At 36.3% G+C, this 20,094-nt stretch overlaps 1 protein-coding gene across 1 annotated transcript in view; it reads right to left on the bottom strand.

Moving 5' to 3' along the window:
- The window catches only part of LOC145295822 (metalloproteinase inhibitor 3-like), a 26,093-nt gene extending 7,784 nt beyond the window's left edge, over window positions 1-18,309 (bottom strand). The window contains exons 1-4 of the mRNA XM_080141509.1: window positions 17,970-18,309; window positions 3,371-3,444; window positions 2,688-2,784; window positions 1-102 (exon numbers count right to left, since the gene is read on the bottom strand). The exon at window positions 1-102 is cut by the window's left edge and continues 20 nt beyond it. Coding sequence (XP_079997635.1) covers window positions 1-102; window positions 2,688-2,784; window positions 3,371-3,444; window positions 17,970-18,084 — 388 coding nt within the window. The 5' untranslated portion in view covers window positions 18,085-18,309. The remainder of the gene's footprint in view (window positions 103-2,687; window positions 2,785-3,370; window positions 3,445-17,969) is intronic.
- Window positions 18,310-20,094: the final 1,785 nt, after the last annotated feature.

The raw sequence follows: 20,094 nt of genomic DNA, 5'->3' as shown, positions 1-20,094 counted from the left end.
TTCTGTACAAAAGCAGATTGTACATTTGGTAAGCGTTTAAATTATTCCACTTGAAAAGTCCGCTACATGTGTAAGTGTATAAACGTCCATTTCGAATCGAACCTGAAAAATAATTATGGATGAAATTGGCGAATATTAAAGAGAAATGCTTCCAAATAAGGCCAAGTAAAAAAAGGGAACAATGTGAGTGAGTGTTATGGCGACCTTTAACCTACGTTAGTCTCCTGGATGTTCAAACATGGTTAGTCCCATGGGGTGTTTATACACCCCAATACAAAAATGTTTATAGTGTTATTATTTTGTAAAATATAGTTATTATTCAAGATATATCTACAGTCCCTATTGAACAGTCTGAATCATTTGTATAATACAATAAAATAAATTATGAAAGACGAATCTTGCTTTCCTGACTGCTGGAAAACTGCTGCTGTGGTACCAATTTACAAGAATTCTAGCGAAAGAACTGACCCATTAAATCATTACCCCATTAGCTTTCTCACTCTTTTTGCCAAAATATTTGAGTCCCTAATTAACCAAGCTTTAGTCCATCACCTTACAGCTGCTAAACTTCTGACTGACCAACAATATGGATTTAGACAATCCCGTTCCACAGCAGGTATCCTTACTGTAATATCTAAACTTATATACCATACACTGAACAAAGCAGGTGAAGGTAGAGCAGTAGCTCTAGATATATCTAGCGTTTGGCATGATGGTCTTCTCAGGAAAATAAGATCTTACGGTATCACTGGACGAATACTTAACATAATTAAATATTTCTTAAATAAGAGAAGTAAGGTTGTCCTCGACGGTCGTACATCTAAATAATATGATATAAATGCGTTTTTTTGTGTGCTTTTTTACTGCCTTCCGTTCGCCTGCTTTCCACCTGACTACAATATGGTCGTCTTAAGTCCAACAAAAACAAGTTCTTGATGAGCCGTTCCACTTAAGTAATCCAATTTACCAAATTTACACTAGTAATGATTCCTGTGATATTGCCCCATTTACTACTGTACACTCTTTAACCCTCGAATGGTCTCTGGGCATTGATAAGTGCTGACTCCTATGTAAAAAACACCAAAATAATCTGGGTAAATGCTCATTGCTTACATTCAGTATGCCACCGTAAATCTTAGAGATTGGAGGATTTCATTTGTTGTCATAAACACTTTTTACAAACAATATGGATAATAATCAAGGTAAGTTTATGAAACGTAAAAATTCTCAGTAGTAGTTTAAGTATTGGACTTAAAAATTTTTTCCAGTGTGAAGACAATATAGTACTATTACTCTTTAAACTAACTAAAATTAAAAATAAATATTTACTCATCTACATCATAATTCATGTTATAAAATTAACAATAAGTATTTTTTAATCATCTATATCATAATTCAGGTCATAACATTAACAGTAAATATTTTTTAAACATCTACATCATAAATCATGTCATAAAATTAACAATAAGTATTTTTTAATAATCTACATAATAATTAAGATCACAAAATGAATAATAAGGATTTTTAAAACATCTACATCATAATTCATGTTATAAAATAAATAAAAATTATTTTTTAATCATCTACATCATAATTCATGTCATAAAATTAACAATAAGTATTTTTAATCATCTACATCATAATTCAAGTCATAAAATTAACAATAAGTATTTTTTAATCATCTACATCATAATTCAGGTCATAAAATTAACAATAAACATTTTTAAATCATCTACATCATAATCCGTGTCATAAAATTAACAAGTCTTTTTAAAAAGTCTTTGCATCATAATTCAGATCCTAAAATTAACAATAAATATGTTTTAATCATCTACATCATAATTCAGATCCAAAAAATTGACAATAAGTATTTTGTAATCATCTACATCTAAATTCAAGTCATTGGACTTAAAAAAATTTTCCAGTGTGAAGACAATATAGTACTATTACTCTTTAAACTAACTAAAATTAAAAATAAATATTTACTCATCTACATCTAAATTCAAATCATAAAATTAACAATAAGTATTTTTTAATCATCTATATCATAATTCAAGTCATAAAATTAACAAAATATATTTTTTAATCATCTGCATCATAATTCAAGTCATAACATTAACAATAAGTATTTTGTAATCATCGACATTATAATTCATGTCATAAAATTAACAATAAGTATTTTTTAATCATCTACATCATAATTCAAGTCATAAAATCAACAAAAAATATTTTTTAATCATCTGCATCATAATTCAAGTCATAGCATTAACAATAAGTATTTTGTAATCATCGACATTATAATTCATGTCATAAAATTAATAATAAGTATTTTTTAATCATCTACATCATAATTCGTCATAAAATTAACAAAATATATTTTTAATCATCTACATCATAATTCAAGTCATAGCATTAACAATAAGTATTTTGTAATCATCGACATCATAATTCGTGTCATAAAATTAACAATAAGTATTTTTAATCATCTATATCATAATTCAGGTCATAAAATTAACAATAAATATTTTTTAATCACCTACATCATAATTCAGATCATAAACGGTCAAATAAGTAATTCTAACCAAATGTCAATATGTATGACTTCAAGATACGATTTTTATTTTTTCAATTCATTTTATACAGCGTGAAACCTCTTTGAAGTAAGAAATAAATCCTTCAATATTTACCAAAAAACCCATAGTGGCCTTTATCGAGGTGGTTGTGTTGCGTTGTAAGAACTGCAGACCAATTCGTCAAAATGTTTTTCACATTAGGCACCCGTCCCTGCAAAATGAAAAAAAAAAAATGAATAAAAAAAAAAAGAAAATATATGTACCGACCGTATTTGTAACTGAATGTACATAGTTTAATCTTAAATAATAACACAAATTTAATGTTATTAACGTAAATATTCAGAAATTTTATAAAGTATCTTAATTACTAATAAACTTTAATATTAATACAATTCAGTATTAATAAACTTAAATATTAATAACTGTAAATATCATAAACGTAAATATACCTCTACAATTCCTATATGTATAACTGTTTTGGGAGAGTCGGATATATTGGAATTAATGAAGGAAATTATGCAATCGATTGAAGCAGACTGATAATTTATTAAAATACCCATCAATTATTGGTGGCGGCGAGAGTCTTGAAGACGATGAGTGTAATTGGAGTAAATCATTACTGTATTGGAATTCTATGTAAAGCTTGTGATGTACAGTGTGTGAAAGCAGACGGGAAAATTGACTTTTTATGTATATGTGTTTATGAGTATAACATTAACTTCTAAATGAATTAACTGGTCAGATGAATTATGGATGCGTATTTCGCAAATCGATCACACAGAGGAAGATGTACTCACCTTGAAAATTCCTGGGACTATTACATTGTATCTACCCATTTCCCCTGCCCCTGCGCGTACAATGACTCTTAATCCTGAAAAAAAAAATGAATAAATTATTTATGCATACATGCGCTATATTATCAGCTCAAGAAACTGACACTAAATTCCGAGTTCAAATATCAAATTCGTGACCAATGTGAGGACATTAAACAGTTATAAATCAAATCCAGAGGTAGAGATAAAAAGATACATTAATGTAATTATAATTCAAGTTGAAACTTTTCTAAAACAAATATATCAAACATAAAATGGAGCAAAATAGGTATAAAGATTAAAGGCATTTATAAAAACACATTTTGCATTGATATTTAACAATTTTTTTACTGGATTTTCACTCCTAACAAGGCACAGTGCCACTATGATGTAGGGAACTACTATGATGTAGGGAACTACTATCTGGGACATAATTTGCAGAAGTACTATGTAGGGAGTTGAGCAGCAAGATGTCTGTTTACATTACACTTGAACTTCTGCATGTCAGTACAATCAGGGAAGCAGGAACCCGGAAGAGAAATTCAAAGTCTAGCAGTCCTGGGGAAGAAACTATTAGACTAGAAGGCTTTTTTTACATCTAGGGATTTCTACTGTGTAGGGGTGGGATTTTGCTGCTTGTCAGATTTGTCGGAGGTATTTACGTCGAGGGCTACAAGGTCTTGTAGCTCGTCAGAGCACCTACCATTAAAATATTTGTAAAGCGGGCAGAGAGGTGCAAAGTTTTGTAGGTGAGACAGAGGTTAAAGAAGGCTACAGTGCAGGACCTATTAGGTTGGCGATTTTAAACACTTATTCATTCTTTTTCTGTTTAAAAATTAAAAAATGAGAATAAATAGTAAAAGAATTAATTCGTGGATAAGTTCTTTAACTAAACTGAAGACATTTTATTTATAGAATTATTTTTAGGGTGTAACCTATTTAAATAAAATGTTGAAAAAGAAAAGTTTAAAACTTGCGCTAAGAAGAAGTTTAAGAAGGTTTACATGAAATTATGAAAATGTAAAGCTTAAAAATACAAAGAAGTAATGACGATTTTTATAAGAATAAGGAATGATAATGGAGAAAATAGAGAATAGTAAATAGTGATAGATAAAAATATAGAAATTACATTAAATAAAATAACATTTGTAAAAATTACGAATCTGTGCAAGGTAATATTTAAGATAAGTAATTAATATTCAAAAATGATAAAATGAATATTGATAATATTAATAATGATATTTATTATAATAATGATAATTATTATAATCTTAATGGAAAAATACTTCTTATAGGAACAATTTAATAGTATAATAATAATTCTGATTTCGTTTATCAACGTCTCTCTGGAAAGGGGTGGGATTCATTTCCAGAGGATTTCCCTCAATCCCAAACCAACAGCTTCAAATATCAAGGGTTTTCCTAACGATGTTGGTGATACTTACGATTGCAGACGTCTGAAGGCCGCCTAATACATCGGGGATTTGTAATTTTTTCAATTGTCCTTCCAGTTGATACTACTCCTAGTGTACCAACTACGACCGGGATTATTTGTGTTTTAATCCTGTGTATACGCCTTATCTCCAAGGCCAATGGAGCATAATTGCTTCACTTCTCGTTCTCCTTCTCTCTCACATTCCTGTCCCAGGGTACTGAGAAGTCTACAATCTGTCAGTTTTTTGAGACTTTGTCAATGACAACCAAATCCGGACGATTATGTTCCAATTGCTTAGTTGTTATGACACTTTTGTCCCACCATAGCTCTACCTTGCCATCCTCACTTGTTCTCACATCATCAGTCACCTCCTCAAACCATTTTCCAGCACACTTCACTCCAATATATCTGGAGTCCCATGCAATCGTATCTTTTGTGGTACTCTCTCTGGCCAGTCCACTACAGCCTGCTGCAAGGAGCGCAATTGACTCTGGGGTCTTACCACAAATCCGGCATTCTGCAGCAACTTCCTCTCCTAGAACAACTTTTTTGAACAATCGTGTTCCTAATGCCTGCTCTTGTGCTGCACAAACAAAAGCTTCAGTACTCTTAGCCAGATACCCAGCTCTAAGCCATTGCCATGATCTTTCATCAGCCACTTCTGCTATATCCTGGAAGAACCTTCCATGCATTTTCTTCCTAGCTAGTTCCTCTGCCCTTTCTCTATCCATGCTTTTCACATAATCAGCCTTGGTCTCACATACCTCCATTTCATTGTCCACAACCTTAAGCATCCACTTCTCACTTCTAACCACATGCTCCTTCAACAACATCTCCTCGGTTCTCACACAATCTTTTACACTTTTCAATCCTCTCCCATCGTCTTTCCTCTTTTGATACAGCCTTGCTACACCACTTCAAATGTGAAATATACCAAACATTGCTAAAACTTTTCTTGTTTTGATATCCATGACATGCAACTCCTTGTTAGACTATTCTAAAATTCCCGCATTGTATCTCAAAACACTGACTGCCCATGCGTTTACTGCTTTCATTAGGTTTCCTCCATACAGTTTCGACTTTGCAATTAGTTTCACTCTTCTAAGATACTCCTTCCTGACTTTCTCCTTCACTTCTCTGTTCATGATACCTACACCCTCCAACACTCCCAAATACTTATACCCTGTATCTTCTATTTATTTCATGATTTCTCCATTTGGCAGCACTATTCCATTCGAATGAACCTTTACTCCTCTTTTCATCACCAGCACCGCGCATTTACTAATCCCAAACTCCATCCCAATGTCTTCTGAGTATGTCTCCACAAGTTCTACCAGTCTCTCCGTTTCCTTTTCATTTCTACCGAATATTTTCAAATCATCCATAAAGAGTAGATGGTTGAGGCGTCTGTCACCAGATCCAAAGTTATAACCCAGTTTGTCTCTCTTCAAGAGGATGCTACGTGGCATCATTATCATTACAAATGAAGTGGCGATAACGAATCTCCTTGAAATATTCCACGTATAATGCCAACCTGCTCCATCTCCTCTTTGTTTGCTGTCAGTACCGTTTTCCATTGAGCCATACTTGTCTCCAAAAGCCCTACCACATTTTCAGCAACCTTCATCATCAATAGTGTTTCACGTATCCATGAATGAGGAACCATGTCATAAGCCTTCTTTCTGTAATGGATCCATGCTACGCTCAGATTCCTCTTCTTCTTCTTTGCATCTTGCATTAATGTTTTATCATTTAGTAGTTGCTCTTTGGTACCTCTCAAGCCTTTCCGACACCCCTTCTGTTTGTCAAGAAAAACACCATTACTCTCAAGATGTTCATAAATTTTCTCCACAAAGATTCCAGCCAATAGTTTCCACATCAGTGGCAGACATGTAATTGGTCTATAATTATTGGCATCTGTTCCCTTTGCAGGATCTTTCCTAATCAGTGTTGTTCTTCCCTTCACAAGCCAATCAGGGACATCTCCCGACTCTACAACCCTTTGCAGGGCAGCAGGTATAGGTGGATAAAGGAATGAAAACTGTTTAAACCAGAAGCCCATCACTCCATCTGGACTAGGTGCCTTCTAGCTTGTCATCTTTTGTATGCCAGCCTTAACGTCATCGATGGTTATCTCAACGTTCTTCATCTGCTGCATTCCTGATAGCCTTTCTCTGACCTTTCCCAACCAGCCAGCCAGCCTTCTTATTATAATCGCCCTGCGATAAACCAAATCACACTCCAGAACTTCCTGGCATCTTTTGCATTTGGATTGTTGTTATTTCCCGCCTGCTTACTACCATTTAATTCTTTATACAGCCGAGACTGATTGTTCTGGAAAAGGTTGTTCTGCCAAAACGCAACACTTTTTCCGACAAAGTTCCAAATTTTCATACTACCAGTGTGGGTGTTCTCTTTCAACATTATTAGAACGCTCATGGTTCCCTTTTCCAGCAATCTATAATAATATAAATAATAATTTATGATAATAAATATTAAATTAACAACAACAACAACAACAACAACAACAACGACGACGACGACGACGACGACGACGACGACGACGACGACGACGACGACGATAAATCGCACAGTACGTGAATGCAGCAAACTGGCTCAAAAGGAATACAAGAACAAGCATGACCAAATGGGGAGGGCAGTACACTGGGAATTATTCCACCTGGCATACTTATTCAATACTCTGAATCAACCCCTTCTAAACCTCTAAAGCTGTTATTTTTTAACGTTAGTTCATGACAGTTTCTTCTAAGCCAAATTAATACAAAAAATAACTGATAAAATGCTTATGCAAAATGCAATTCTGAATTTGTCACAAACGGATTTTTTCTCTCTACGATAGAGGGTAGAAGAACTTTAAGTAGTTTACTTAATATCTACAACGTATATGCTAGTATCTATTAAAATATGACCATCTTTCTAGTCGCTTATACTGGATCCGCAACAGCTCACACCTTACTTTCAGTATGCTCGTACTGAAAATTACTTAAATCTTATATCACTACTAAGACATTTTCTGAATACATAATTTTTCCCGACCAGCTCAAACATCCAGTGATCGTACATCTAATCTTTATCTAATTCCTTATATCACTTTGAATTTTACCTTAAACTTTTAGCCTATTCTTAAGCTAAGATGAACAACACTCTATTCAACTTCTTTTAAAAAAAATAGACAGACGCAGTTACAATATCAGGGACTCCCTTGAGATACTTTGTGCCTGTCCTAAATTACGAACTAAAACAATAAACCACGACACTATGCACCTATGATTTCTCTCAAAACCGTAAAAATACCGCTGCTAGTATGCTACGTATTCCAATTATATCCTATAGATACTTAACCTCCAAGATGACTGCCTTTGTCTATTTTGCATGACAATTTTTTTCTCTTCTAAATTCTAGCTAAAAGTCTATATCCTAACGTGTAATTATACTGTATTCTGTAAGTTAAATCCTATCTCCTGATCACTAACCAATTGCTCTATTTCTCAAGCTGCCATTAAATCTAATCACCTGCACGTAACTTAGAGGGGTTTTAGCTCTCAACCCTTAACCTTAACAGACTGACTTTTTCAAAATAGATACACATTAACACCTAAAGATTTCTACTGGGGCATAATTTAGAGAATACTCTTATCCCATAGCTAAGCCTTAAAGTAGATACATACTAGCCATAGTCTTACACATAGCTTTAAAGTGACCCATAATAAATAGCAACCCTTTATCTCTTTTCTCTTTGATAGGAAAAAACTGAACCGATACTCTTTGTTATATAAAATACAAACTTCCGGAAGTCTGAACATAACTCACATACTTTACATCTATAATTCCATATATACGTATCTACTGAAAACATGCCATATATCTATTTATACATAATTATACTTACAGAATAGCCCATACTTATATATTTTTCAGTTATACTTGTACTGAACTGTACTCCAAATCAACTGTTGTTACTTGTATCTATATTGAACATACATCCTATCTTTCTGTTGTTTATATTACTCAGAGTTTGGGCACTAAAATTTAATTCCTAATATCAAGTTAATCATACTTTAACATGTTATCCTACTCCACAACTGACATATTAACTATATCTAAACCATACATGAACTCCCCTCTCTCTCTCTCCTCGCTCTCTTTCTCTCTCTCTCAACAATCCTGTTGCAATTTAGTTGCTTCCACTGAATTCTCACTTATCTCCTCTTCCATTAACAATGAAAATGAAAAGCATAGTAATGCCCTTTTTAATCACTTTGAGGAGTGTAACTTTCCAGTAGATATATAACCTACTAAATAACCGATTAACATTAACTACCCATGACAGGTTGCAGAAACACATGGTTTAGGACCCAGATGCAGAGCGAACCCTCTCAGTGCTGATGAACCCGTAGATCTTCCTATGTCATCTGTTATTACTATTGGTTCTACAACATCATCCATCTAGGAGAAGGAAAACTCTGAACTAAACCCAGGGAACAGAGGCTTCAGTTCCGGACGACAACCTTCCTAGAGCTGGTGGCTCAAACAAATTATCGGTTGGCAAACGTAAACTGCTTAAGGAGGCTCTATCTATCGCCCAGCTTGCATACTCCTTCTTTGCCTTTTAGCTAAGCGCAGAGGTGTTATCACAGGGACTCAACAGAAACACCCAGTGGTCGACCTTGTTTCCTGACTAGAGCAATGAACACAGTTTTCCCTGCTCCCGCCACATCCCATCCCCCTAAACTGGACACTGTGGGGGTGTTTCAGTACCATATATGCCGCTGCAGTTGGATTGTGCTGACTTTTGTCTGATGAGTTAAGGGTACCAGATTGACAGTTCCTGGCTGCTGTTTCCGACTGATAGTATAGGAATCCTAACTCTTTAGTAGTGCTTGAAGCGGCTGCTCCAACAAGAGTTGTAAAATATCTGGATGATTGTAGTGCCATGTCGGGCATGGAAAGGGACCTTGCACTCATCCCCGGTGGGCTTTCCTGGTGGCTACAATCCTATAGGTGATGAGTCAGCTGATGGTCTACTTGTTTTGCATACCTGATATTCTGCACAAACACTTGTCCAGCACCTCTCACTCACCCTAACTGAAACTTTTAAATTAAATAAAATGAAATGATAGTTCAAGCAAAAATTACGTTTAAAGAAAACAAACCTGCCTCCTCCCTTGAGGCTTGCATTTACGAATATCCGCGGGCTGAGAACTAATTTAGATGATGTTGAAACATTTCTCCTAGTAAACACCACGGATATCTTAGCATTAAGTGAAACTAATCCACACTTCGTCATTTCCTCTAACCACTTTAGCATGCCTGGTTATATCCCGCTCTGCCATAAGGATTCAGACAGACATATGCACGAGCTTGGAGTCTATATTCGTAACATCCTGCCCCTGACTAGAGAAACAAAGCTAGAATACAAACGGCCAGGCCTTTATGTGCTTCAGACTAAACATGCAAAATAATATTAGCTACTTGTATTTTTCTACCGCTCACCCTCGATCCAGGACTGTACCCTAATAAACAAAGTCACTGACAGCATAGATATAACACTCTCCCTCGATACTAGCGCACAAGTACATGTATTTGGTGACTTCAATGTCTACCACAGAAACTGGCTTGGATTCTCTACTCACACAGACGTAGCTGGTAGCACAACACATAGCTTCTCTATACCTCATTCCCTATCACAGACGGTTACATTTCCGACACGTTTCCCAGACCAGCAAGATCAACATGCCTCATTCTAGATCTATTTCTGACCACAATTCCCGATGATTGTATAACGAATGCCCACAGCCAATTCCGGATAATGATAGAAATCGGCCTAAATTCTCGACCAAAAACTGAAGAGATACTGCTCAAAACAACGAGGTATTACAAAAAGGCTAACTGGGAAGCCATAAGAAATCTCATCAGAGATGCTCCATGGGGAAATATTTTTTATCTCCCAGCTGCACAAATAAGACCACTAAATGGTTCAAAACTGCAATTGGAGCACATGTTTCCATGCAGAAATTCTATAGCAAACCACACTCTCCTCAATAGTTTACTTACGCAAAGGCAGTATGTGTACCTCAGATATAACTAACATTTGTTTATAGAAGCTAGAAGTAATTGTAAGAGAAAAATAACGACAGCTAAGACAGAATACATAGAAACCACCAGAAAACGCATCGAAGCACAGAAATTAGGAAACCAAAACTTTTGGAAAATCTACAACAGTGTAGTAAATAATGGGCAGTCAACAATTCCCCTATTATCCAACAATTATGAGGTTGCTTGCACGGCAACCCCGAAGGCTAACATGCTTGTCAGTTGGTTTGCCTTGCACTCCACATTGAATCCGGCAAACAACTCCCTCCATAACTTTCCTTTGCTGACAGATACCATACTAGACGATCTGAAAATCACTCCTTCTCAGGTACATGGTATCATAAAAAACCTAGACACTTCAAAAGCATGTGGAACCAATCTCATCCCGGCTGTGCTATTAAAAAAATGCTCCGCTTAGGTTGTTCCAGTTCTCTCCAAACTTTACAACAAATGCCTTAACGAATCTTGCTTTCCTGACTGCTGGAAAACGGCTTCTGTGGTACAAGTTTTCAAGAATTCTGGCAAAAGAACTAACCTATTAAATTATCGCCCCATTAGCCTTCTCCTGTTTTTTTGCCAAAATATTTGAGTCCTTAATTAATCAAGTTCTAGTCCATCACCTTACAGCTGCTTCTGACTGACAATCCATATGGATTTAAGAAAGCCTGTTCTACAGCAGATATCCTAGCATAATCTCTGAACGTATTTACCATTCATTGGACAAAGCAGGGGAGGGTAAAGCGGTAGCCCTCGATATAGCTAAAGCTTTGACAGGGTATGAAACGATGGTCTTCTAAAGAAAATTAGATCACATGGTATCACTGGTAGAATACATAATGTAATTAAATCCTTCTTAAATAAGAGAAAAATACAGGTTATCCTCGACGGGCGTATATCTAAACAATATGATATAAATGTGGGAGTAACTCAGGGGTCTATCCTAGGACCTTTATTATTCCGGATATTCATAAATGACCTCCCTGATAAAATTGTTTCTGAGATGGGTATATTTGCTGATGACATCACACACTGTACCAGGCACGTGGGGAAAACGAATGAACACATATGGCAGAAACACTAAAGGAAGACCTCCAATCTGTAGTGGAATGGGGACAAAAATGGATGGTCACATTCAATACTGCCAAGACAAAGTTTGTTTCCTTCAATAATTGCAAGAAACCTACTCTACCACCTATAGCAATGCCCAAGAACACATTACCTGAAAGTACTTTCTTCTAAACTCTTCGGCTTAATGTTTACAGGGAGCATGAACTGGAATAGATACATTGAGAGCATTGTCAAGGCTGCTGCAAAGAAGGGAGGCTCTCTTTACCGTGCTAGAAAACTACTTACGCCTGACAGTATCCTGTACCTCTATAAGGCAACCATTCGCCAATGTATGGAGTACTGTCACATTTGGACTGGTGCATCTTCTATATGTCTCTCACTTCTGGACAGGGTTCAAAAAAGAGTTGCCAACCGATAAGTCCTAAATTGTCATCTAGGCTTCAGTCCCATAAACCAAATGTTGTATCCCTCGTCTGTTCTACAAGTACTTTAATGGTGAATGCTCTGACAAACTATAAGCACTTATACCCCCTCAACGTGGATACTCCCAACAAACTTGACAAGCAGCTAAATCCCACCTCTTCACAGTATAAATCGCTAGGCGTAAGAAAGCCTTCTACGCCAATAGTTTCTTCCTAAGAACTGCTAGACTTTAGAACACCCTTCCGGGATTCTGCTTTCCCAACTGTACTGACATGCAGAAGTTCAAGTGTAATGTGAACAGACATCTTGCTACTCATCTCCCTTCATAATATCCCTGCAGCTCATGTCCCCGATAGTAGCGCCCTAGTTCAAAGTGATACTGTGCCTTGTTTGAGGTGAAAATCGAATTAAAAAAAATTCATGCTAACAACTGCATCTCAAATGCACAGACAAATGGTACAAGCACAAGCCGGCAACAGTACTTGAAAACTAACAAAATTCTATGGGACATGGACATACAAATGGATAAACCCATCCAAGCAAGAAGACCGGATGTCGTAATCTATATACCTATAAAAGTGAAATTGTGTGTGTGTGTGTGTGTATACACACACAGAGGCATTTCTCTATTAAATTTACTCTGTCAATTTTCAGTCTACAGACTGAAATTTGACATAAGGGTCATTGAGATTTGGGAAAATCTTATTAATCGGTTTTCGTCTAGAAATTTGGCTGTCAAGTTCAACGATTTGACTTTTGAAAACCTTATCAAACTCCTCTGCCAATTTTGTGTCTAAACATTTGAAATTTTAGATGTAGGTTACTTGGTTATTGATTAAGCATTTTAATTTGATTTGAGCCCAAAACAATAAATGTGAAGGGGGTCAAAATTGGGGTCAAAATTAAAGAGAAAATTGACCTCTACGGTCTCTACCAAATTACTCAGCCAATTTGAAATTTTCCATAAAGTTTATTGAGAAATAAGGAAAGTTTTTAAAATCGGTTTTTAGCCGAAAATTTGGCTGCAAAGGGGTCAAAGTTCAAAAGATTTGACCTCTGCAGTTTCTAGCAAATTATTCAACCAATTTTGAGTCTAAACATTTTAAATTTTAAATAAAGGATATTCAGACATGCAGCAATTTTTTAAATCAGTTTTTGGGCGAAAATTTGGCTGCCAAGAGGTCAAAGTTGAAAGAATTGACCTTTGTAGACTCTACCAAAATCCTCTGCTAATATTGGGGCTAAACACTTGAAATTTTAGATGTAGGTTACCTGAACATGAGTCAAACTTTTTAACATATACATACATATATATATATATATATATATATACATACATATATATATATGTGTGTGCATAAAGTTATGAACAGTACATAGGGCCCGAGCAAAACTGGGCTGAACTGGTAGTAATATCTGTCTATATAAAAGCCAAGTACGTCCAAGGATGGAATACTGCTACCATATCTGGGCAGGAGCTGCTAAAAACAGCCTATCCTGCCTTGACAGAGTACAAAATAGACTTCGTGGCTTAGTGGGGGATGCCCTTTTCTCTTCCCTGCAACCTCTCTCCCACAGAAGGGACGTTGCGAGCCTATTTTTGTTTTATCGTTATTTCCATGGCAGATGCTCGTCTGAGCTCCAATCTCTGGTCCCCCCTCGCCAGTCTTTCACAAAAAACACCCGTCTAGTTGAAACCACTGTCAGAAATTTTCCCCACTCTTTATCTGTGCCTAAATCAAAACGTAGATTCCATGAACAAAGCTTCTTTCTTAGAACTGCACTCCTGTGGAACTCTGTTCCGTCTGCCTGTTTCCCACCTGACTAAAACCTAAATATCTTCAAGTCCAACGTAAAAAAATACCTGATGAACCGTCCCCTTAAGTAGACACTTTATTAAATCTCAACACTAACGTACTGTACATGTAATAACCCTTATCCCTGAGTGGCTTCCGGGCCTTAATAAGTGGCGACCACCTTGTAAAAAAAAATCTTTAATATAAATGTCACCTGTCTGTTTAAATGTATGCATGTATGCATATATGTATGTCTGCCTAAAACTTTCGACAGAGGTGACGGATTTTCACGAGATTGGTATCGTTTCTAAGCTCAACCGTTCGGACGACAAATACCAAAAAAATTGGCTAAAAAAATGAATTCCTTCACCATCAATTGGGCACTTTTTACGGGGAGGCGTCGTTTCGAAAGTCATACCCTCTTTTTAATTGACTAGCCTTAATTTAAACCCTCACCACTTCCGGTTTGGCGATGGGCGCAACACCAAAGAGGTCACTTTTTTCACATTCTTTTCCGCCTTTACTGTACGGGTTTGAGCCTGCCTGCCTACTACCATTGCTTTTTTGCTCAACACACACCTCCAAACATCCGGGCAAAGCCAGGCACCCAGAATAGTCTATAAATCTCGCCTGTCTGTTTAAATGTATGTATGCATATATGTATGTATGTATGTATGTATGTATGTATGTATGTATAATAAATATTATTAATGGCTCACAAGGAGCTTTCACACAGGTCATCAACGATCTCTCCTTGAAAACAACCTGTGGTGTTCCCTGGAAGCTGAGTGACAACAAGTCTCCCCAGATTTCCAGTACTCCCTACCTCTTTCGTAAAAATTTGAAAATGAATTTACGTTATCGCAACAGCTGCCTGCCATTGATTTCTCGCTGACAGTGGCCATTGGTCTCCACTGGAATTTTAATGGCAATAAACCTTCCCAAGGTCCTAGTTCTCTTCACACTTGTCCAGCAGAAAGTTGCAGAAGGCAGGCTCGAACCCGTGACACGAAGGCGGAAAAGAAAGTGGAGGTGTGTGTAAGGGTGTTTGCTGAGCCAAAAAAAAAAGCGGGTGGTGGTGGGGGGTTGCGAGCGCAAAAAAAAAAATAGGAGCAGTAAGCAGACTCGAACTCGTACCGCGAAGGAGGAAAAGAAAGTGAAAAGAAAAAAAAAACATGACGTGTTTGGTTTTGTTCCCATCGCCAAACCGAAAGAGTTAGGTTTAAATTAAAACTAGACAATCGAAAAGAGGCGATGACTTTCGAAAATATCGGCGAAAAAATCGACCCCTCCTTGTAGAAAAGTGCCCAGTTAAGGGTAAACGAATTAATGTTTTGAGTCAATTTTTCAATATTTGTCGTCCGAAGGATCGATATTCAAAACAATTCCGATGTCGTGAAAATCCGTCGCGTCTCTCGAAAGTTTTAGCCATTTAACCAACAAGTAAGTAGTAATAACAACAGAAAAAGTAAGAAAATACAGAACACAATTAACCAACCTTCAGCAAACTGTAACTGTGATAAAAAATGCATGCCCTTTGCAAGGTAACTTCAAAAAATGAAGTGTAATTTACAGTTGCTCAGTAATAAAAGAAACAAAAACTACTAAAGATAATCAAGAACAAATCGCCCACAATACTACACAAAACAATAATAATTATCCCAGACACATATTAGCACGAATACACAATCCATGGACAATAACACCCCCATAGATTTTCCTAATAATGTAACACAACAGCACATCTTGCATAATAATACGACAGCCATACCAACTGAAAACAATTTTTTATAATTCTATAAAATCTAAAGCAGTATACATTGGATCAACATCAGGGTTCATTAAATATAGATTCTCTACACACGAACCATCCATTTTTGACCCCATTCCATTACACTTTAGAGGTCTTTCTCTAGTGTTTCTGCCATTTCCTTAGATATGTGTTCATTTGTTTTCCCCTCGTACCTGTTTTAGAGTGTAGTATCATCAGTAAATATGCCGATCTCAGAGACTATTTTATCAGGGAGGTCATTTATGAATACTAGGAATAATAAAGGTCCGAGGATAGACTCCTGAGGTACACCCGCATTTATATCACATTAGATGTACGACCGTCGAGAACAACCTGTATTCTTCTCTTATTTAAAAAAAGATCTAATTATGTTGATATTCGTCCAGTGATACCGTATGATCTGATTTTTCTGAAAAGACACTCGTGCCAAACCCTGCCAAAAGCCTTAGAAATATCTAAGGCTACCGCTATACCCTCTCCTGCTTTGTCCAGTCTATGGTATATACGTTCAGGGATTACAGTAAGGATATCTGCTCTAGTACAGGATTTCTGTAAAGTATCTGACTAGAGCTTTGTTAATTCTGGTCTCAAACATTTTGGCGAAAAGCGGAAGCAGGTTAATGGGGCGATAATTTAATGGGTTAGTTCTTTCGCCAGAATTCTTGTAAACGGGTACCACAGAAGCAGTTTTCCAGTTGTCAGGAAAGCAAGATTCGTTAAGGCATATGTTGTGAAGTTTGGAGAAAACAGGACAATCTCAGTGGAGCATTTTTTAATAGCCCAGCTGGGAGGAGGTCGGGTCCACATGCTTTTGAGGTATCTAGGTTTTTTATGATATCATGTATTTGAGAAGAAGTGATTTTCAGATCGTCTACTGTGGCGTCTGTCCGCAAAGGAAAATCAGGGAGGGAGTAGTTTGCTGAGTCCAATGTGAAGTTTGAGGCAAACCGACTGGCAAGTATGTTAGCCTTTTCAATTGCTGTGCAAACAACCTCATGATTGTTGGATAGTGGGGGATATATTGATAGCCCATTATTTACTACACTGTTGTAGATTTTCCTAATTTTTGTGCTTCGATGCGTTTTCTGGTGGCTTCAATATATACTTCTTAGCTGTCGCTATTTCTTTCTTACAATTATTTCTAGCTTCTATAAACTTTTGTCTGTTTGTACTGGATGGACTTTATGCCGTATGCATGCTGCCTTTAAGCAATTGAAGCTGCACAAGTATAAGTAAACCATTTGAGGGAATGACGTTTGCTATAGAATTTCTGCGTGGGAACATGTGCTTCAGTTGCCGTTTTGAACCATTCAATGGTTTCATTTGCGTACTGTTCAGCTGGAAGAAAAAAGATATTTCCCCACGGGGGCATCTCTGATGATTCATGATGGCTTTCTAATAAGCCTTCTTATAATACCTGTCGTTTTGAGTAATGGCTCTTCAGTTTTGGGTCGAGAATTAAGGGCGATTTGTACCATTATCGCAGCATGATCAGCATTTCCGAGTGGGCTATGGTCATTCGTTACACAATCATCGGGAACTGTGGTCGGATCTAGAAGTGAGGCATGTTTATCTTGATGATCTGAGAAACGTGTCGGAAGCGTAACCGTCTGTGATAGGGAATGAGGTATAGAGAAGCTATGTTATACTACCAGCTGCGTAGTAGAGAAATCAAGCAATTACTATGGTGGACATTGAAGTCATCAAATACATGTACTTGTGCGCTAATATCGAGAGAGAGAGAGAGAGAGAGAGAGAGAGAGAGAGAGAGAGAGAGAGAGAGAGAGAGAGAGAGAGAGAGAGAGAGAGAGCGCTGTATCCATGCTGTCAGAGACTTACTTGATTAGGGTACAGTCATAGGTTAAGGGAGAGCGGTAGAGAAAATATAAGTAACTAATGCTATGTTGCATGTTAAGTCTAAAGCGTATGCATATATACATGATCTTTTTTACTTACCGATTTCGTTGGTGCAATAAAGTTTCTGCAGATGCTCACGTGGACATTTATCAGATAAAATTCCCATTACTAATGTTTCTAACATCAGAAATCGCCAGAAGATGGCAGTAAACATTGTGTTGGCAATATATCTTTATCTTTCAATAAACAAGCTGAGTTTTTCCCAGAAAAAGCAGAAAATATTAGGCATTCCCTTGAAACAGAAACACAACCAGAAAGATGGATCTCAGAGAGTTTTGTTCTGTTCATACTGTGTAAATCGCAACATTTCACTTAAAAAACTCCGTGATTGGTTCAAATTAAGACGAGATGGCGAAGAAAAAGTAGCCGCTTATCACATAAATATTAAAGAAATTGTACGTGAGTAATATTTCAATCTTAAAAATATATTCATATTTATGAATGTCACTGTCGGCTGAATCTCAATAGATGACTATTGACAAATATCAAGATTTGAATTAATTTTATTTAAACTTCAACGTGTTAAAAATGTTAATGCAACGATATCTAGTTAAGTTTAGATTTTAACAATCTATCTATCTATCTATCTATCTATCTATCATATAAAAATAACTTTGTGTGTGTGAGTTCGTTCACTATGGATTTTGAAAAGGCTGGGCCTACTTTTTTTTAATTTCACATGAAGGTGCTTGATGTTCCTGGCAGTGTTCTTAAGAAGGTTTTGTATTGGAATAGGATAAGCATCGAAAATCGAAAAATTTCAATTAAGGAAGGCAGTCTGATTTTCGCTAAATCTAACACTTTTATACAACCTAACACCATAAATTCATTTGAGAAGTTTCATCACCGCACAAGCAGAAAAGCTCAGTTTATAAAATCAACTGTAGATTATTTTATAAGACAGGGGTCCGTTCAAAATGAATATTTCTGTTTAGAGCACAAGTGAATCATAATATTTGACTTTTGTACGTTTAATTTTAATTCAAGTGATTATGTAAAAAAAAAAAACTTCATAAAATCAATAGTTGGTTCTTGGATATAACAGGAGCGCGTTGGAAAGAATGTTTCTGTTTAAAGCACACTTGAATCATGGTAGTTGAATTTTGCATTTTTAACCTTATATGAAGTCATAATTTACAGATAATTTGATAAAATCAACACTATATTCTCTGTAGTGTAATGTAGACTAAAATGTAATGTGAAATAAGTCACTACAGGTAGGTATGTGAAGCTTCCAACCAGTGTGCTGAGTAAGGGAGTATTCCTAACTAGAACAGGCAATGAATCGATTTGATTAAAAAATGAGCGATTTCACAGATTTCGATGACAATAAAAATATGGGAAGGTGGAACATTTTTGATTTTCATTCACTCCAGGACAACGTTGGATCTCTTAGCTAGTTTATATATAAAATAGGAAATTTGACCTTCATAGAAATATGCAGTAGTTAAAAGATGTCCATAAAGAAGTTATTGCATTGCCTAGATTTATTCGAATTACTAAGAAATATTAAATTGCATTTTTTTAATTTAAGCAATTTCTCATCGTCAGTTTCAAATCAAAGCTCATTCTCTTCCAAGATTTTCATCTGGTTTTGCTTCTGCTATTGCCTATCGTAATCATTACTTCATTCAGTATTATCGAGATGGTTTGAAGCTTCTAGACAATCCCACATAAGAGCTAGCAATGTTTGCAAGAAAGCAATTTTTGAGGCTAACTCTAGCTATTCGCAAAGGATTCGTGACTTTATCTAATCTCAAAAGGTTGGCTTTCGTGATTTTTGGAGAATCTATAATCGTGTTATTAACAGTGACAAGTTTGCTATTCTTGCTCTAACGCCCCACCCCCAGCGTTGGAGTTGCATGATTCTCTGAGTCTCTGAATTTTGCTATGCGTCTGCTCTTCAACTCGACCAATCTCTGACTCAAACTCCCTCGAACTGCTAACTCGTCTCTTATCTAACTCTCGCTCGTCTGTTCACTGATCAACTCTACATATATGTTAACTGTCTGATCACCTGATTAACTCTGATCAACTCGTCTCTTTATCTCTACGTCATTATCTGTAACGTAGCCAAAGAATTTGTGACCTTAAAATTTTGTTTTTATTGTCAATTCACTCCAAAAGAGTCACAGAGCCACTGAGTCGTGAGAGGTTATTATTT

Source organism: Euprymna scolopes, chromosome 16, assembly GCF_053919585.1.
Source record: "Euprymna scolopes isolate OS-2025 chromosome 16, ASM5391958v1, whole genome shotgun sequence".
NCBI classification, from domain to species: Eukaryota; Metazoa; Mollusca; class Cephalopoda; order Sepiida; family Sepiolidae; genus Euprymna; species Euprymna scolopes.
This window is presented reverse-complemented; position numbering and strand designations above follow the sequence as displayed.